This window comes from Entelurus aequoreus, linkage group LG19 (assembly GCF_033978785.1).
Source record: "Entelurus aequoreus isolate RoL-2023_Sb linkage group LG19, RoL_Eaeq_v1.1, whole genome shotgun sequence".
Taxonomy (NCBI): domain Eukaryota; kingdom Metazoa; phylum Chordata; class Actinopteri; order Syngnathiformes; family Syngnathidae; genus Entelurus; species Entelurus aequoreus.
The window spans coordinates 15,461,736-15,482,002 of record NC_084749.1 but is presented as its reverse complement, the minus strand read 5'-3'; the positions used below and the strand labels follow the sequence as shown (position 1 = coordinate 15,482,002).

General features: G+C 36.8%; 1 protein-coding gene across 5 annotated transcripts in view; it reads left to right on the top strand.

The window, feature by feature from the left end:
• LOC133635150 (arf-GAP with coiled-coil, ANK repeat and PH domain-containing protein 2-like) overlaps positions 1–20,267 on the top strand; it is a 90,483-nt gene that overhangs the window by 42,139 nt on the left and 28,077 nt on the right. For all 5 annotated transcript variants that reach the window (XM_062027997.1, XM_062027998.1, XM_062027996.1 and 2 more), the window contains exons 7-11: positions 2,042–2,086; positions 2,162–2,257; positions 9,448–9,522; positions 19,738–19,850; positions 20,031–20,082. In XM_062027997.1, coding sequence (XP_061883981.1) covers positions 2,042–2,086; positions 2,162–2,257; positions 9,448–9,522; positions 19,738–19,850; positions 20,031–20,082 — 381 coding nt within the window. The remainder of the gene's footprint in view (positions 1–2,041; positions 2,087–2,161; positions 2,258–9,447; positions 9,523–19,737; positions 19,851–20,030; positions 20,083–20,267) is intronic.

Genomic DNA, 20,267 nt, shown 5'->3' with positions numbered 1-20,267 from the left:
TATGTTGTCCATGTACACGTGGCTATTGTATGTCTAGTAGGGCTGGGCGATATATCGAATTTGTAAGATATATTGATATATTTTTAAACAAGATATGAATTAAGAAAATATCGATATAATTTATTTCACGTTAAATTGACCAAACGCCGCTTATTTATTGTATTCCTTGATTTTCCCCTGCTTTTCTGTCCCATGGTCTATCCATGATGATTGGTTGGTTTACATATAAGAACATCCATGATTGGTTGGTTGTTTACGATGATGAGTCACGATTGGTTAAGATAATGGCAAAACATTACCAGACAGGCCAATATGAGGCAAGATAGGGCGGGTCATCGAACCAGGAAGGGAAATCACAACAGACATCCCAAATGACACGAGAGTCGGAGAAGAGAAAGCGGGCGATTTATATATTAAAACAACTAGTGGAAGATGGCAGAGGGATTCTCTTCCTTAGATGTTTCTTTTAGCGATGTAGATGACGTACAGGAAACCCACAATGCGTCTACTTTGCCACATATGCGTCTGGATAAAACATTCATTTGAGTTGTTTACCATGTAAGCACAAATCAAATCTGCTCTTGAGTTGCCAAGCCGGGCATATTTTGCACGAGAAATGCTGGCAAAAATGAATGCCAAAGTCAGGAAGATCTTAGTCGCACTATTAAGTCAAGTCACTTACTTGGCGCTGACCAGAACCGTACGTGTGTGACAGTCCATTACATCGTCGACTGGCAATTAAAAAGTGCCTGCCTGCACATTAATTTTTTATCTGAGTTTGATACATTTTGTATTTGTTGCACAGCTATGTTAATTATTTTATGTAGAAAGAATATTTTTCAATGTTATGTATACATTCTTTGTTTTTCTATTTTATTTATCTTATGTAATTCTGTGCTACCTGAACAGTTCATTTTCTGTGCTATTTTCTTGACAAACTGGTTAATCAAAATGCCACTGACTGTTTACAGTACAGTTGTCATTCAGTTCAATTTCAGTGAATTTCACTCAAAAATGAATATCTTTATATAAATATTTTCACCGGAAAATATATCGAGATATACCGTATATCAAATATCGATTTTAAGAAAAAATATATCGAGATATACTTTTTTGTCCATATCGCCTAGCCCTAATGTCTAGTATATCAAAATAAACATAATAATACCAGAGGCTGTTGGTGCTTTTCCCCGGCTTCTGATTAGACAAAATGTGCATGACAGCACATGTATGTGTTTGTGTGCAGACATAGACAGTTTTGAAACCACACTGGTGTGGACAGAGATCGTTGAATATGTTTTTGAAACTCTCCGTGTTCGTGTGGACAAGGTCTAAAGTGAAAGACAAGTACGTGTATGAGCGTCTGTTGAGCGACATCGTTCCACATCATGACAACTCATCATAAGTTGCGTAATAATTGATTCCTTCTTAAACAAAGAATGATATCATTTAAACAATGAGGTGACATGACAACTGCCTCTAATTTGCCTGAAACCCTAATATATACAGATATTTAAATGAAAAACCTTAATATTTGTATCACCAAAAAATTATCATCTCTGTATTAAGTAAGAAGTTGTAACTAATTCAGTAGTAATTGAACACACAATAACTAGAAATGTAGACCTAGTGTGGGGCTTAATGATGAATGCTCTAATCGTGTCAAAGTTTAAATGTAGCTGCACCTTTCTGGTATGAAGATCCCTGACCGCAGTAAATGCGTCCAGAAAGGAATTTAAACGTTTCCCCAAAAAACAATCGCTCGTCTCTCTTCTCTACTCTGCAGCCCGGACCTTAAACCGCTTTGGCCGGCCAATTAGCAACACATTATTATGAGATGTGGAGGGATGTAGGAGCCTGGTGCTCACAGAAGAAAGCAGATATGCAGAGAAACCGAGACAAAAGGCTGCAGGCAAGTAGTCTTAAGATTGTAGCTTTATTTCCCGCGGTCATTCAAAGTTCCCCTTGCTGCTTGTATTAGGAACTCCACTTTTCCCTCTGGCTTTAAATGTTTCCAACTTGCTCAATTTTACTTTCACAGATCAATGTACTGCAGTCTAAGAGAAGATCGGAAATCCTAAAGTCGGTGAGTATTCCTGTCTATTAATTATGCGGAGCGACGAGTATTGTAAGTTATTAATAACAACTGTCCTCTCCTCAGATGCTGTCCTTCATGTATGCCCACCTGACTTTTTTCCACCAAGGCTATGACCTCTTCAGTGAATTACAGCCTCTAATGAAACAGCTCGGAGGACAGGTACAACACAAATACACACATCCTTTTACCGTGTGCATTACCTATTCCTCATAAACAATACTATTCATTTAATTTGATGGACTATCAAAATGTCACAAAATTCATTGAAATTATTATTATGAACATTAATATATTACTTTGGTTTGGCAGAATGGAATTGAAAAATGTGCATGCTCATACATGCTGTGTGCAACATATTACATACAGTAGTTACGTGATAATCGACCGCTGACCTACTTATCTCCATTGCAGCAGTGGCTCGTGCCAGCTCAGATCAAGGTGGTTTGCGCTGTGCGTCATTATTTTCTGTGCGGGGTAGTTATTTTTGGACTACCGTATTTTCCGGACTATATTCAATTTTATAAGAATTTTTTTTTTCATCCATATATTAGCCGCACCGGACGATTTCCGCAGATGTATACATTGTGAAATGAGTTATTTGCACAGAAAGATTTTGTAAATGTTTATTTACATACCTCAATTGTTTCCAAACGGTGCCTGTAACACGGCAGTCAAAGGACTAATCAAACAAAACGGAAGTCATCGTCATGGACTCACAAGCTGGGGAAACTAGCTCTCCTATTAGTTAATCAGACATAATAAGTTATAATGATTAGGTTATTTACAAACCTGAAAAAACACAAAAAGAGTGATGAATGAAGAATCCATACAAGTAAAAACACTATGGAACGCCACTTGTACTTCCAGTTGAAAGCTCAGTCGAAACAGAAGGGCAATGCGGCACTGCAGTACCTGCAGTGAGCAAACTCGTCCAAAAGATGTCGCCATGGCACAAACAATAACACACCTATTCAGCGTCTTTGCTGTTTTTTAAAAAAATATTTGCTTTATTGCCTTCAGAGAAGAAAAATCCATAAATTAGCCGCACCGTCCTATAAGCCGCAGGGTGCAAAGCGTAGGAAAAAGTAGCGATTTATAGTCCGGAATCTATGGTAATTCAACAGCACAAAGGTTAATGACGTAGTTCATGTTCCTCCGAAGTGCCTCGACTTCGAAAGTCCGAGGTCTAATGTCTCGAAGTGCCATTAATCAAGGCGCAAATTTTTACATCGCAAGATTACACAAAAATATACTTGAAAGTAAGTTTGCGAAACTACTTATAGTTTAAGATGTCTTTGTCTTCATAATCCTGAAATATGAAGTCAATCCTAGAATGTTTAAAACATGTTTTTTTGTGCTCGCTGAAACTCTGTCCGAGGCTGCCGCCATGAAAATCCACGAAAATTGTGTAACATTTCATACAGAAACACTCCACTATGGTCAGAAAGTATTATACCAATGCACAATTATCGCTCTAGATGGTGTTTTATTTTGTTTTTAAACCATTCACAGTTTGTATTTAAAGCGGTCTGCTATACCGTAAGTGTGCTCTTGCCGCTAATAAACTAAATAAAATAATAAAAAATTAATCCAGTTTTTATTTGTGTCATTAAGTGATTTTCTTTGGGTTACTGAACTAATCCATTTGCTTTTTATTTCATGCATTTCTGACAAAAAATAGGGGAGCTATGATGTTTTGCAGTTAATTTTCCAAAATATAGGTCACGCATTTTTCTATTGCCTTTAATAAATAATTCAAGACAAAATAAGCAACTGATTCTTTAAAAAATTCATAGCCCCCTATCATAATAGTTGAAATACCATTAGATCAATTTTTCCAAGGTCTTTAAAATTGTATCAATTGCTTTGAAATATTTCCCATTTGTTTTTTGTACCTACATACAGCATTCCTCTTCTATTTTTATTTATTATTAGTTTTTTATTTATTTATTTTTAAAATCAGGCATTTTAACATAATTTACATATAATTTTATATTCACAATATAGTCATATAAAAACTAGGGCTGTCAAAAATAACGAATCAATTAAAGATTAAAGATTAAAGTACCAATGATTGTCACACACACGCTAGATGTGGTGAAATTTGTCCTTTGCATTTGACCCATCCCCTTGGGGAGCAGTGGGCAGCAGCGGCGCCGCGCCCGGGAATCATTTTGGTGATTTAACCCCAAACTCCAACCCTTTGTTGCTGAGTGCCAAGCAGGGAGGTTATGGGTCCCATTTTTATAGTCTTTGGTATGACCTGGCTGGGATTTCAACTCCAACCTACCGATCTCAGGGCGGACACTCTATTAATGTGATTAGTCACAAAAAATATGGCATTAATCATAATTAATCACGCAATTTACTTTGACCGTTCAAGCTTTTTTACTTTGACTGCTATACGGTCAGTGACCATATCAATGCATACATCAGTACAAAGATGAGTGAGACTCTGCCTGGTGCGCTCGCTAGCAAATTTCACTCCAACATACAGCCTGAAAGAATTTTAGAAACAACTGTTACCAAGTGACATGCATTCAAGTAAAATGTTTAAAAATGTTCCTTCCAATATCTTGGTATCAGTACCGCTACCAAAATGTATTTCAATACATTCCAATACTTTTCAAAATAAAGGTGACCAGAAAAAATTTATTTATTGGCTTAATTTTAACAGAAAATCATGATACATTACACATAGTGAACATACTAGAAACCTTCTATTTTAGTAATAAATAAGCTAACTTTTTGGCTGCTGGTGTATGCAGTAACATATTGTGTCATTTCCCATTGTCTTATTTTGTCAAAATTATGAGGGACAAGCGGTTTAAAATGAATGGATTATTAATTTACTTGTTCATTTACTGGTAATATCTGATGACTTTGTTTTTAACATGTTCTACCTACACTTTTGTTAAAATGTAATAAACATGTATTCTTCTGTTGTTTGGATACTTCACATAGATTTTGGGTATCGATCCAAGACCAAGTAGTTACAGGGTCATACATTGGTCATGAATAAAGTTCTCCTGTGTCCAGGGGACGTATTTCCTGACTTTATGAACAATAGCAACAATGACAACATTTTGTGATCCAAAAAAAATATTGATGTAGTCATTGTATTTACTATATACGGCTCTTGTACTTTGAATTGTTACAGTCTGTGTTTGTATAGATCCCCCCATTTGTTTACATTCAGGAGCGATAGCTTGCTGTTTGCGGTTAGCTATTGTATCCTCCTACGGCAGTGGTCCCCAACCACCGGGCCGCGGCCCCTGGTACCGGTCCGTGGATCGATTGGTACCGGGCCGCACAAGAAATTTTAAAAAATAAAAATTAAAAAATAAATGTATTATTATTTTTTAATTAAATCAACATAAAAAACACAAGATACACTTACAATTAGTGCACCAACCCAAAAAACCTCCCTCCCCCATTTACACTCATTCGCACAAAAGGGTTGTTTCTTTCTGTTATTAATATTTCTGGTTCCTACATTATATATCAATATAGATCAATACAGTCTGCAGGGATACAGTCCATAAGCACACATGATTGTCTTTTTTTATGACAAAATATATCCCAATATGTCCCCAAATATATACTGTATATATATACCATACCCCCGACAAATTTTCAAGCGTTGACCGGTCGGTCCGCAGTTACAAAAAGGTTGGGGACCACTGTCCTACGGTATGTAGTGAAGCATGATAGGCTATTCCTTGTCCTGCAGGGATGATACTTGTTAGAACGTAGTTTACATATAAGCGAGGATTACTGATTTAGAAGTAGCTAAACACTGTGGAGGGACATTAGCCCCTACCTAGCTATGTTTTAAAGCACCGCTTTCAGAGCGGCATTTCAGTGTTTATAGCTCCACCTTTATTGTTAGTTTTTAAGCTAAAATACGTTCATTCTCCCTCTTCTGTCTCCACACTGTTTTCGCTTGTAAGTGCTCTGTGTATGTGTGTTGGCTCACATGCGCCTGGGGTCATATTACCAGCAATGTCACCACACAGTTTGCTATTATGTCCATGAAAAATAAAGTTCCAGTATTTTTCAAAGGCAGTATAGTGGCTTTTTTAATTAATTAGTACCCATGTACAACCCTACACCCTGGTATCGAAAATATCGAAATTTGGATCGGTCCACCCGCTTTTAGTAGCCTTTTCATTGTACCTCACACAAACGTTCTCTTTGATAGTTCCTTTGAAGTGACTAACAGCCCTCCTTCCGAGCCCATGTGTGATTGAGATGATGATTTGAGTACAACCAGGAATGAGGAAGGGAACAACTGAAAGCCTTGAAATGTGTTTTCCCACCGTCAAACTCTGAGGTAGTCAGCTGAGAGAACGCAGCTGAGGAACCCAATAATCTCTTTGGAGGGGCTTTGGATAGTATGACAGTGGTTCCAAAGATGGAGAGAGAAGCCAAATAAGATGGCTTTTCTTCGAAGTGATTTGAAGACCAAAACAGGAGAGCAAATCAAAGAGAAAAACAGCCACTGTAAACATGTGGCTTCAACAGGCAAAGGGCAGAAGGGGAAAATTGTGAGTGTGAAGCATAACCAGGGAGGTCTGAGCTTTGGAGCTGTGCAGGAATGACAAGGGAAGAGCACTCAGCATCACAAGTGGATTGTGGATTATTTCTCTCCTACCATGAAGCTGAAGAATGTCAGGAGGCTGTGGAGAGGAGTATTCAGCAGGCACTGCCATCAGGTCTGATAACATAACTTCCAACATGAAATATTACTTCTACTTTTTTATTGTAACCATTGGGGCTGGTGAAGGAAACATAAAAGAGACTAAAATGTAATTAAATTGGTTTTAAAGAAAAAATCTGTACATAACTAAGGGTTAATTGTTAAACATGATGTTGTCATTGTGAGAAGACTAAAATGTAATTAAATTGGTTTTAAAGAAAAAATATGTACATAACTAAGGGTTAATGGTTAAACATGATGTTGTCATTGTGAGATATACTGTATAGGACATTACGTTATGTTGGGAGCCTCTCAATGCATGCAGATCACACAATCTGTACTCGACTGGACTTGTTGTTATGGTTGTGACAGCAGGAAAATATTTCTCATCTGATGCTATCAGGCCGCTGCTCTGCCGTCCACCCATTTCCTGCCCCAACAAAACAAAAGGCACAGCTCTCCCTAGAAAGATAAATGCCTGTTTTTGTCCAAAGTAATATACAGTATGAAAAAGTATGAGATGATATCTGAGGTTTCTGATAATATTAGAATATTACGCTTACTGCATTCGTTTGGGTTAGATGGCTTGTTGCCATCTGAAAACATGCAATAATTGGAAGCTTCTACTTGTTTTCTTAGTTAAATACAGGTATTTCACTAAATTGACCTGTAATCACATACTGAGCCTTTTGTCCTGCATTCTGATTGAGGTCACGTTGTGGCAACAAATTGAGGGGGGCCTATGCCGCAAGGCGAACTGGAACATTTGCCCCTACGACTGCCAGCATTTGTTGCTCTCCTCTCTGCTCAGAGGATCCTTTTGTTTCCGCCCTGGGTTGAAAAGAATCATTCATTCTTCACCTGATTTCACGCAAGATGAATCTTCTGCCGGCGGGTCTGTTTTTGTTTGGAGGAAAGAGCGCCTCTGAGGGTTGGCGACCATTCAGATTTGAAACTATACAGTACCAATTCCCACTACCTGAAAATCGATACCAATTTTCGATACTCTTGTGTGGTAATAAATATATATATATATTTTTTTGATGATGAAATCTTATTTTTTTATTACAACATTTAAAATGAGCTGATCATAATAACTGCTGTACAGTGGTTATCTTGTTTATTGTGACATTTTTATTATTATTTTATTATTATTATTATTTTGTCCTATACAGCTCAGGCAAATCATATTGTTGATGTAGATGCCCATCTCGGCTGTACACAGTTACTGTACAAAAGAAAAGTGTGGGATACTTGTTGCCTTATTTATATTTGACTTTATTAAATGTATTTATATTATCATTTGGTGCAGAAGGGGATACAAAGAGAAAAAGAAGACGGGGAAATTGTGGGGACAAAAGAGGGATAAGACAGAGAGACAAAAACAACAGCAAACACAACAACAACAACAACTATAGACCACATCAGCAAATACAATATGTACAAATATGATGGTAAAAGTGATAGCAGAGAAGCAGTTAGTGAAAGAAATAATAATACAGAAATAACTGAGTATTATGACACTACAAATGGAGCAATACAATACCAATAGAAATAGTGCTATTGATAATAAACAATACCAATAATTTACCTCTAGTATCAACAATACTGTTCAAATGAAACAATACATATACTGTATGTAATGATGAGTAGAGATACAGAAGAAAGCAGATAAATGGAGGGGAAGAAAGAAGCCAACTATATTAACCTTGTAGATTGTTATAGTATTAATAGGTTAAGCTTTGTCAGTGTGCCATGTGTTACCCAGTTTACCCTAGGGCAACAACGTTAATTTATGTTTGATGAAACATGATTATATGCACGAGTGTATGTATGTATATGTACAGTATGTGTATATGTATGTTTGTACAGTGAATGTATATGTACAGTATGTGTATATGTATGTTTGTACAGTGAATGTGCGTGTGGATGTTAAAGTTAAGTTAAAGTTAAATACGTTGTATTGTTACATTTCTGAGTCACAATTACAGTTGCAAGTTGAAGACATTAGATGGCAATAGTGTATAGTTTATTGTGTGTTGGCAATTCAGTCTTAGCTGTCCAGTCTTTTGTTAGGCACAAAAAGTGTTAATTCTATAAGTATTGTACTTTGCACCAACTGTTTGATTGCAACATGCATCGTAGGTGTTTTAATGAACAAATTTGGCGTTGAAATCGCCATGTAAAATCGCTAAAGCTGATCAGTAGCATGTCACTAGCCAACCCAATGTATATTAGCATCAAGCTAGTGCAAAAGTTGAGCCTTACTTTACTTGCAGTATGTTGGAGCAATTTTGGAGTGTATTGCTTTGTTGGTATTGAAAATTGCAAGTGCCGAAGTGCGACGAGCAGGTTGAGTCGGCAACCGGGCGTGACGTCTCGCACTACCCAGGTACTCGAAACACAGCACTGTTGGATTTTACGTGAATCGGCGGGGTTCAGTCTGAGCCAAAAAAAGTAGATTTGGTACCCATATGCAACAACTTTTCACTTGATTTAGCAAAATAGAAAATTATGTACACTTCTACTGCAAACAATGGACACTGGTATGGAAAAATGTCACACCGTAAACCGTCTCCTAGTGGTTGTTAAGGTGAATTGAGCGAGAGCAGGTGGTTTAGCATGACTAATCGGTTGTTTCTTGCAGTTGGACCAGCTGGTGGTGGATGCTGCCAAGGAGAAGAGGGACATGGAGCAAAAACACTCCACCATCCAGCAAAAGGTACAAGATTGCACAAAAACAGTCCCTGTGTCTTTTCCGTTTAAAAAAAAAAAAAAAATCTCCATATAATTGTACCGTCAGGGAAATATGCGCTTAGTTATTACAACCTACTTTTTAATTGACATTGATGAACAAGCATGAACAGACAGTGACTCTGCACAACATGTCAAATCAATTCTGGGCTCTGTGATGAGGTAAAACTATTACAGAGCCTTTTCTAATTGCTCTTGCTGAGTTTTCTGATAAAACTGAGGAAGTACTCTATGAGGGTCTTGTCAGACTTCCACTTCTTCGCCTCAGCCTGACTCCCAGTGTCACTGTGACTACGGCTCACCTGTACTGACCTCTCTGATCCTTATGCTTGCTGCCTTTTTGCATTTATTAAATAGCAGTGGTGCATTAAAGGTAAAGATGTCATCCACTCGTCATTGAAAAATGCGGGTAGTACAGCAGAACATTCCCAAAAAATACTGTTACTCTAAACGCTATAAAATGCATCTAAAAGCAGGATATTCAGTCTTGTACTAAAAAATGTGCAGTTATACAACAGTATGTCTTCTCTAAGCATCTTCTAGCTTTATTAGCAAACCACTATCTATGTAAAAAAATAAAAATAAATACAGTGGAACCTTAATCTGCAAACTTAATTGGTTCTTTAACATGGTTTGTGAATAGAAAAATATGTACATTCAAGCTAATTTCTCCAAAAAAATGTAAACATGAGCCTTGACAAATGGCTATATGTTGTAAAAGTTTGTGTACTTTGAACTTGGGATACTGTGTACTGTTCACATTTGAACCAATACAGTACCAATTCCCGGTACCGGTACTCATCGCTACCAATTTTCTGCACTTTTAATGAGTGTTAATAAATGTTAATTGTTTTTGATAGTAAATTGTTTTATTTTTTATTGCAACATTTAAAAATTAGCTAGTTATGATAACTGCTGTTTAATTTTTATAACTGGTTTTATTATCATCATACTATCACTTGCAAGTATGACATTAAGGTTACAATTACAGTTGAAGTCAAGACGTTAGATGGTAGAAGTGTATAGTTTGTAGTGTGGTTTATGTTGCGCCGTAAAAAGTGTTAATACTGTAAGTATTGTACTTATTACGCACCGGCTGTTTGATTGTAACATGCATCTTAGTTGTAGTTATCATTTGCAAATTTGAAGTGTTGAAATCACCATGTGAAATCACTAATGCTAATCAGTAACATGTCAATGGCAAAGCCAATGTATATTAGCATCAAGCTAGCACATTTTTACAAAAGTGGAGCCTTACTTTAGATTGTGGTGCATTTTTTGAGTCAACGACATTGTTGGCCGTAATGCAAACAGCAGGCTGAGTCTTCAACCGGGTGTGATATCACATGCAACCCAAGTACCGTAACATGGCACCTATTGATTTTACGTGAATCGGTGCCTGGTAGGACCGGTGGGGGAAAAAAAGGACAGGATTTGAATCCCTTCTTTGAACACGATTAAAAAAAAATGCTTTACAGTTCTGTATATCAAACGAACATAACATGGTGATGATGGATTAACTTTTTATTTAATAACAAAGACAAAACAACAACTAGCTGAACTGTCCTCATTTAAAGCCGCCCTGCCGACACGCACACACACTGTCACTAGCCCTGTGGTGCACTCACAGTTTGAAATAACACAACTCCTTAACTATAACAGCCTGGTTGCTACAATGATTAGGAATAAAAAATAACATCCACTTCACCTTGCTGGTTAATCTTTGCATGTAGCGGATGGGAGGAGGAGGGAAGGCTGTGGATACTTCCTGAATGTTTCAAACCACACCTTGCTTGTCCATTGCTTTCTTCGGACTTATGTTGAGGAAGCAAAACTTTTAAAAAATTGTAAAAAGGCTAGAAAACCCTTAGAAACTACACACAGTAACTAACAGCAGCACATAGCTGACTGAATAAACACCAGAGATGTATCCCAAAATGGGAGCAGAGCACAAAAGGGCTATCCAAATTTGTATACCCCTTAATGTAATTAATCGAGGCGCACTGCTTCGCCAAAATACATTCTGCCACACCTTAAAAATGAGGGTTCTACGTTTGTTGCTTGTTGTTTTTATAAAGAAAAAGTCACAAGAAAATTGGAGCACTCTATAGAAACTTGAACAATTCTCAACCATGTACATTGTACAATAACTAGCAAGAATTAAAAAATAGAGTAAAACAATATAATAAATATTGATGTTATTACCAATTAATAATAACACAGAGTTGGTTTCTAACTATGTATACAAATGTTTTAACCTTCATAAGAAAATAGATGATTCCGAGCAAATAATGCAAGTTATGATGATGTCATGTTGACCACGGCTCTAGCCACGCCCCCACCGCCACAGGTATCTCAGCAATCGTGGGTAAACCCTGTGAGGGGTTCGTAAATTGAGATTCCACTGTATATGATTGAAAGCAAAGAAAAGAAATCAGCGAATATAATGTAATGGTGTAATGAATGCCGCACCGTAAGTTTACTCTCAGGTGTCAGGTGATGCTGCTAGATGAGCTCAACTGCACGCCCATGCATTTTTAAAGGCTGATGGTAAACGCATAACAGTTAAGTGAGTCACTTTACAGCATGTTAGTAGCATTACATGTACACGAGTGCATCATATAACCCACATATTAATTATTTTGGTTGTGTTGAGTTACATGAGAAGCCCGTTTTCGTTTGAATTCTGTTCTTCCCTTGCACTTCACTTCCTTTCACACCAAATATGTCCTGTAGTGCCAATGTGTTTGTCTCCTCCTTTGATTTATGTGGACTATTTTTACTGTTGTCTGTCTGCCAATTCTCTCCCTCTCTACCCTCTTAACCAAATGTCTCATCCTCTTTTTTTTTTTTCCATTTCTTCTACTAACTACAGGCTGCTTTGCAGGTAAGCAATGTTTGCTCACCTTTCCCCCCTTTGCATTGACTACTGCCCTGTTTGCTGCTTACCTTCATTGTATTACATGAACATACATTATTATTCTGTGTTTGCCAATTTTGTCCCACTTAGGGAATGTCATGATTTGTTGTTGTCAATCGATCACAGCCGCCGTAATGGAGGTCATACTGTAGTTGTATTTGCATTACAGTAGTTTTTAAATGTGTATGTCCCGCCAGGACTTCTGTAAGACGTTTTGATTAATGACGAATGTAACTCAGGGGTGTCTAAACTTTTTCCAGTTTGATACTCAAAATGTAATGGATTTGGGCCTGGGGTTAGTTTTGATATTTTTAATTTGTAAACAGGTTAAAACCAACGATGTAGATGCGCTACAATAAATAGCCTGCATCATCCTTGTGTTACAGTTGTGTAATATTATTGATAGTGTGTTATTAGTATGAACATGTAAACTTTTTCTTACTACAATACACCTTTTTGGTCTTTTTAAACATTTGAACTATTTTTAGTTTTCTTGGTATTTTAAGGCCAATAAAAACAGGCTGCGTGCCACAAATTGCCACACTTTTGGACACCCTGATCTTGTTCAAATTTTACAATTACAATTTGTGAGTAATCACAAAAAATAATAGCATTTATCATGTATGAACACAGAGTAATCACACAATTTATTTTGGGGATACATTATCCTTTAACTGAAAAACCATATGGTCAGTGGTCAGGTCAATGCAAACGCCAGTGCAAAGATTAGTGAGGGCACCCCAAACAGTGGCAAACTTTGCTTCAAAATACAGCCTCACAGGACTTTAGATGAAACCGAGGTAATTAGTAGGGGTGTCCAAAGAAATACAGATTTTTATTTGTACCGATTCTTAATTCAGTCCAAATAAAGCGAAAATCAATAAAAAAAAATAAATGTATTTATATATATTTTATATATATATATAGTAGAAAAAATATTATATATATATATATATATATATATATATATATATATATATATATATATATATATATATAAAACATATATATGTATATGTTATTATTTAAAAAAATAAAAAACACACATATATATTATATTATTATTATGTGATATATAAATATTTCTTTATTATTATTATTATTATTTTTTAATCTGTCCTGTCCAGCCATTCAGGCAACTCATATTGTTGATGTAGATGCCCATATCTGCTGTACAGATTTACTTTAGAAAAGAGAAATGTTGGATACTTCTCTTTTTGACTTATTTGCATTTGACTTTATTCAATATTTCGGAAGCATTTTATTGAACAAAGCCAGTTTTATTTTAAGTAATATAGAAATTGATCACAGCGTTTTATATATTTAATGAAGGAATGTAGTTAATTGTAGAACTGGCATCCAATGTTATTAAAAAAGTATAGATTTTGAATTAAGAATAGTTTTGAATCGAGAATCGATTCCGAATCAAATCGTTAGCCCTAAAAATCGAATGGAATCGAATCGTGTGGTGCCCAAAGGTTCACAGCATATATCTTTGTGATGAATTGTCTTATTGAGGCCCAACAAGTTTAGAGTACTATCTAAAAGAAAAACGTTTTCCTACAAAAACACTACTTGTACATCGAAAACAAGCAGTGGGCGACAAACAACGCTAGCGGAGTATACCCACGGTATGTAAATACCACAGAAGTTAAGTAACACTTTTGTAGCTACGCGCGACTGTGATTGTGATTAGTCGAAATTCAAAAGTGTGTTTAATCCAATTTAAAAAATAAAAATAAAAAATAAAATACAAAATGGACACCTCTAATACATATTTAAATGTCCAATTGGAAGTATTCCACTTGATACTCAGCCTTAAATTTAATGTCTTTTAGAGATGTATTTTATTTAAATTAGCATTGGAAGCCGCTTGTTTTGTTAAAAAACTCTTCTAGACAGTACAGTGCCCATCCTATGGTACTAAAGATACTAATTCCTAAGGTTGTTTAGAGAGCTTTTTCAATTTTCCTGTATGTCTACCACATGTTGAAAAATGTATAATAAAAACAACTGACTAAGTCTGGTACAGTGCCAATCCTAAATTTGGTTCAGTACCAATCCTAATTCTGTTACAGTACCGATCCTAAATCTAAACTTGGCTTCCTCCTGCTATCAGGGAAAAGATTGATGAATTGCATGACCATGCATTTGTAGTTAATTTATGGATTTAAGAAGTAATTTAAACGCCAAGGGTTCTTAGAAAGGCTACTTGTGCCTTTGTTCAATAAATCATTCAAACTGTGTATTACTCACCCGTGACACTATGACCACAGGGAAAATAGATGGGCTGCTTTCATGAGGTTTTTTTCACTTCTTTTAGAGGCACACCACAGAGGACAGACTGTGTGGCTGCTAAAATGAATATAGCATAAATGTTTGATGATGCTGCGGGTTTGCACAGTATTGTACCTCCTGCAGCCACTCTAGCATCAGACACAAACAAACAGGTGACTGTCAGAGTATTAGGCCTTAGGAGGAGGAGCTGGGGTGGCTGGGACGAAGGTTTTAGCAAACACACAGCCACAGTAGAAGGTGTTTAGGAGATGTGCATGTTGTTAAGAGTATCAATGAGATACTCCGCTGGAAGTCTCTGAGATAGGAAATACTTTTCGACCTCACCTGGAATCGCGCAAGATTGCTTGACACAGTTCTTTGAAATGAAGATTTTCAGCCGTTTCCACTATGTTTGGTATTTGGTGAGTGAACCAGTGATCATCTCTGGTCTTACTTCTTCCTGTGTTTGTATAAACTTCATTTTGTTTTTTTTAAAATTAATTTCTCTACATATCATCATTAGGGCTATGAAGCACATTCTTTTTCTTTTGCTGTGTGTGACATTTAGGACCCGACGGAGCTCCACGCTTTACCAAACTACCGAAACTTTTGCGCTTGGAGGGCATCCTCTGTACGTAGCGTCACCGCATTGTTTTCTGTTTGGTAACCCAACCTTTTGTTGTCTCCTCTCCTTTGCTGCACTAACCAATACTGCATTGCACCCATAACTTTCCACTAATTTTATTATGCGGCATGTTTTTGTTTTTTGTGGGCCTTCTTGTTTTACCATTCTTCTTAAAGCTGCTGTGTTTTATTACACCATTTAGTTGTTTGGTCTCAGACATTAATGCAGTCAGTGAACTTCAGTTACATTTTGAGTGTTCATTCAAGTCGCTCAGCTTTAAGCAAAAGGTGACTTTTTGAATGTTTTCCATTGCCTTTCGCTAGTGACACACTATGTTCCTTTTGTGCACCCAAAAATAAACCCCAGTTGTCTAACTGTAAGTCATGCTGGAAGGTTGCGTTCACCCTTGTGTGTGTTATGAAATGGTGGTTTGACAGGGATGAGGGGGGTTCAACATTAAGCTTTTAATCCAAAGCAGGATTGATTGATTGATTGAGACTTTTATTAGTAGGTTGCACAGTGAAGTACATATTCCGTACAATTGACCACTAAATGGTAACACCCGAATAAGTTTTTCAACTTGTTTAAGTCGGGGTCCACTTAAATTGATTCATGATACAGATATATACTATCAGATATATACTATCATCATAATACAGCAAGCACTCCAAAACATGCTTATATATGTTCTGTTCTAAAAGTATTTGTCAAACTGAATGATTTCGATGTACAGTGGTGTGAAAAATATTAGAACACTTGCCATGAACTGGAAAACAAAGTCTTATGTCAACTAAATGACCCCAATGGAGCCATAAAACCATTATTTATTTCATAATTGAACTTTCAACTATACTGATATTGCAAAAGGAATGTTCCAAAGACACCTGCATGATACATTTGTCCATTTCTGGGGAACATACTGCAATGCTGAATAGCAGTCAAATCTCCATTTATTTTCATTACAACTGACTTCTGAGAGCGTGGAATGACATCGAGGTTAAAACTCTCTGAAGGTACATCGACACAATGCCAGAAAAATGTACTGCTGCGATTGTTGCCAAAGGGCAGCATGCTAATTATTAAAGTACAATGTTAAAAAAAAAAAAGCACTGCACTGATAAATTTGTAGGTGAAATATTCTCAGTACCTTTGTCTTTACCTTTCACAATGGCAAAAAAGTGAGATTCAGGCTCTGGTAACAAATAAAACCCTAGTTTCTTAAAGGGGAACAGTTGCACATATTTTGGAATGCTGCCAATCGTTCACAATCATTATGAAAGGCAGGACGATGGATGGATTTTTTTTCTTCATTTTAAATATCAAATAAATTTCATCAAAAGTCAACTTACAATGGAGCCTATGGGAGCCATTGAATTCTGCCTATAGAGCCCCTAAAAACACCTCCATTGAGGTTTTATGTATATGATGTAAGTATATATGTAATGTAGTAATGGGCACACTTATAATAACATTTAATATTTAAGTTTTTTGTTCATTTTAAGCATACCAAGTTAATAAACGCATCACATTTGTTTTTTTTTTATCATCACTGATTATTACTCGCTGCAGACTTCATGAGAGCCAACGAACATAATAAAACATCACTTACTGTACACCGTCTGCTGTCATTATGATGTTCATATATTACCATATAGGCATAAAATGCCTCATAATTCTTGCGAAGAAACGAGGTGGGTTGGCGGGGGGAACAAGCACATTTTGTGTTGTTCTCGCCAGTTCCAGTTCCTAAATGGCTGTCAAAGTGTACCAGCTTGTCAGATTACCTCCTCAGCCATGTATTTTTCAGGTGAGAGGCATGATTTATGATCTCCAATAAACGGACAGGGAGCAGGGAAGCGAAGAAGCAGTAGACCACTCGATGATATAGTGATCTCGTCGCCGCTATAAATAGATTGTCTGCGTTAACACTTATGATAACAATATCACTAACACTTGGTTAATATTCAAATAAGGAAATATAATGATAATAATGATTGTGAACAATAGGCAACATCCCCAAAAAAAGTGCAGTTCCCCTTTAATATTTGACAAGTGTTCTAATATTTTTACACATAAATGTTAAATCTTAAAATAGTGTAAGAAAAACATACTTTGTAGAAAAAAGTCTTGGGGTATACCAACCCCAAAATCTATATAGGACCAACTATGTATTTTCCCTCATTAAGTGTTCCAATACTGTTGTTCATGAAGTGTCCATGACCCTAATTGTAGTTGGTTGAAGAGTACACATGTCCAATGTCACTTGAAGCAGAGGACCCTGGATAGTTTTTTTGTCTCAGTGTAACCAAGTAACAAGCTCAGGTATAGTCCAAGTCATACGAGCTCAGTGGCAGTCCCATGGCGACGCATCAGATTGTCTTACAGTTGCAGACAAACGATAAGAGTTGCTTACTAGTACTGGTGGATTTTGGAAGGTAACTGTTTATTGTCAAGTATGCAAGCTTCAAATCAGTATTTTGGATCTTATGTACCGTATATACTGTACAGTTAGGATATACTTCGCAGTCTTTAAGTATGATTTTTGTACAATTCTGGAAAAAGTGGGGATAATAATTGGCTTGCTTAGAGCTAAATTTGCGATACAGAGATTACTTTTTTTTTTTTACACAATCGTGTTCAAGACATCACAGTTTTTTGTTTTTTATTAGGAGTGTCCTGATCCAATATCGAAAGCGGATAGCATCTTAAACCTCCGATTTAAGCAGTCCTGCAGCGTGTTCACTTGTGCAAGGCTGGATGGCCAATTATCATCTCCAATAAGTACATGTATATTAATCATGTCACTTAAAAAAGGTAAACACGGGAATTTCTATAGGCTACTAAAAGCTAGCAGCTACACAACAGCCAAGCACACAATAGCACACAAGCTAAACATACATAATGGTTGTCCTGAACTAAAACATAGTATTTGTATAAGTATAAGTTAAAGTTAAAGTACCAATGATTGTCACACACACACACTATGTGTGGTGAAGTTTGTCCTCTGCATTTGACCCATCCCCTTGATCACCCCCTGGGAGGTGAGGGGAGCAGTGAGCAGCAGCGGTGCCGCGCCCGGGAATCATTTTTGGTGATTTAACCCCCAATTCCAACCCTTGATGCCGAGTGCCAAGCAGGGAGTTAATGGGTCCCATTTTTATAGTCTTTGGTATGACTCAGCCGGGGTTTGAACTCACAACCTACCATTATCAGTTGGTTCTTTCTTTCCTTTTTTTTCCTTTTTGGAATGCTGCTTCTGGCACAGGAGTCAGCAGACGTACCAGACCAGCTCTTCTTCTTCTCACACTTTTTGAAGTGTTGATCAATTTGCGCATGTCTGCTTATGAAGTTTTAAACATGTTACAAATAAAATAAAAATGGAAAATGAACAAGTATCAAATAAATAGAGTTGCATATTACTCACACATACAAAGTCTCCAGGGCAGAAGCGTATTACAAAGTATCTAGTAACAAACGTGTCCGCCTCATTCAGCTTACTGAGCCGTAAGCTTAACTACATGAATTATTATGGCCACGAGGCGTCGCCAAAAAACTATTACTAACCCACTTCGACGTAAAGACAGCATAAGTCCATTCTAGAAGGTTAATAATAAATAGGTTAGTGTTTGTCATAGTTAATGTTGTTCCCTGTTTGAGTAATTGAACTTAATTAAGCCTTTTCTAACATTCCACACTACAAAATAATGAAAGTATATATGATTCGTGCTTATATTGCAATCAAAACTCCAATATTTCTATCGTAGCAGAAGTGAAAAAGCTGCATCAGAACACCCCTAAATATTGTTAAACACCTCAATAATCCAAGTCAAGAATCCAGCACGTTCGCTCACTTCACGGTACATCCATGCACGTAATAAAGACAACACAAAACAAAATGCAATTAATAGCTATGCTCCTTTCAAGGGCTAATGAATTATAAATGACGGCCATGAGCAGGTAGAACCAGGGCAGTAAAGTCAACCTTGCCCTGGCTCGCTGTGGAATGGAGAGACTGAGGTAGTGTTTGTTTGTGATGCAGCTTGTTAAGTGTAAAGAAATGTGTTTAGAAATGTCATAGCTTGTTAGTGTGAATTGTTAATTTTTGTGCAGATCTATTTTAAAAGGGAGACTTTTTTTTTATATAAGTGCTTTTCTGTTATTTACAAGGCAAATGAAAGGCATTTAACTGGAACATTTGCTTTTGGAAAATTTGTGATTTCTTTTTTGCAGTCGTCAGGAGACCACACTTGTGAGGGTGTGTGTGTGTGTGTGTTGTCTGTGTGTGAGCGTCTCACACAACAGTCCTACTTTGTGACTTGCATCTTGGAAACCAGTTACACTGCTTTTTTCCTCCCCGTTAGGACTTTTCAAGTGACGACACCAAGTTGGAATACAATGTGGACGCAGACAATGGCATCGCCATGGAGGGTTATCTTTTCAAGAGGGCCAGCAATGCTTTCAAGACATGGAATAGGTATGAGAAGACCATTTCAGTTACAGAAGTGGTGACCCATAGAGATAAAGCATAATACTGTATGTGGGGCCATAAATGCTGAATTGTGAGTATGCAGGAATCACATCCTTCATTTTTGTCTTGAAATGAATGTCAACATAATGAAACTGAGTAAAAAAAACAGCTAACTGTTCTTTGCAGACGGTGGTTCTCCATTCAGAACAATCAGCTTGTTTACCAGAAGAAATTTAAGGTATGTCAAGTGACTGCCTGTGCACCAAACCTCAATTAGACATGCATGCCTTTTGCTCAGAATAACAGGACCCTTCAGCCTCAGTTTGATGTAACTGCAATCCTAAACTGATGTTTATTAGCATTACCATTCATCCACAGAACTTTCTTGTCAGCCCACAACCCTATGAGATATAAAAGGGAAGA